The 271-nt window shown below is 60.5% G+C and overlaps 1 protein-coding gene across 2 annotated transcripts in view; it reads right to left on the reverse strand.

Moving 5' to 3' along the window:
- Positions 1–265, reverse strand: part of LOC118156807 (protein PELPK1-like) — a 1,823-nt gene extending 1,558 nt beyond the window's left edge. Inside the window, exons 1-2 of one of the 2 annotated variants that reach the window (XM_035311030.1) lie at positions 228–265; positions 14–182 (exon numbers count right to left, since the gene is read on the reverse strand). In XM_035311030.1, coding sequence (XP_035166921.1) covers positions 14–182; positions 228–253 — 195 coding nt within the window. In that variant the 5' untranslated portion in view covers positions 254–265. The other variant, XM_035311029.1, reaches the window with a different exon arrangement.
- Between the last annotated feature and the right edge of the window lie 6 nt (positions 266–271).

A 271-nucleotide genomic window follows, 5' to 3' on the forward strand; every position in this document is an offset into this window, starting at 1 on the left:
GGGGGGGGGGGGGGGGGACATGGGGGACGTTGGGGACATCAGGGACATGGGGGACATCGGGGACATCAGGCCTTGATGGGTCTTCATCCTTCGGGTTGGGGACATTGGGGACGTTGAGGACATCAGGGACATCAGGCCATGACGGGTCTTCGTCCTTCGGGTTGGGGACATCGGGGACGTTGAGGACATTGGGGACATCAGGGACGTTGAGGACATCGAGGACTTCAGGCCATGATGGGTCTTCATCCTTCATGTTGGGGACATTGGGGAC

Source organism: Oxyura jamaicensis, assembly GCF_011077185.1.
Source record: "Oxyura jamaicensis isolate SHBP4307 breed ruddy duck chromosome 1 unlocalized genomic scaffold, BPBGC_Ojam_1.0 oxy1_random_OJ61491, whole genome shotgun sequence".
Taxonomy (NCBI): domain Eukaryota; kingdom Metazoa; phylum Chordata; class Aves; order Anseriformes; family Anatidae; genus Oxyura; species Oxyura jamaicensis.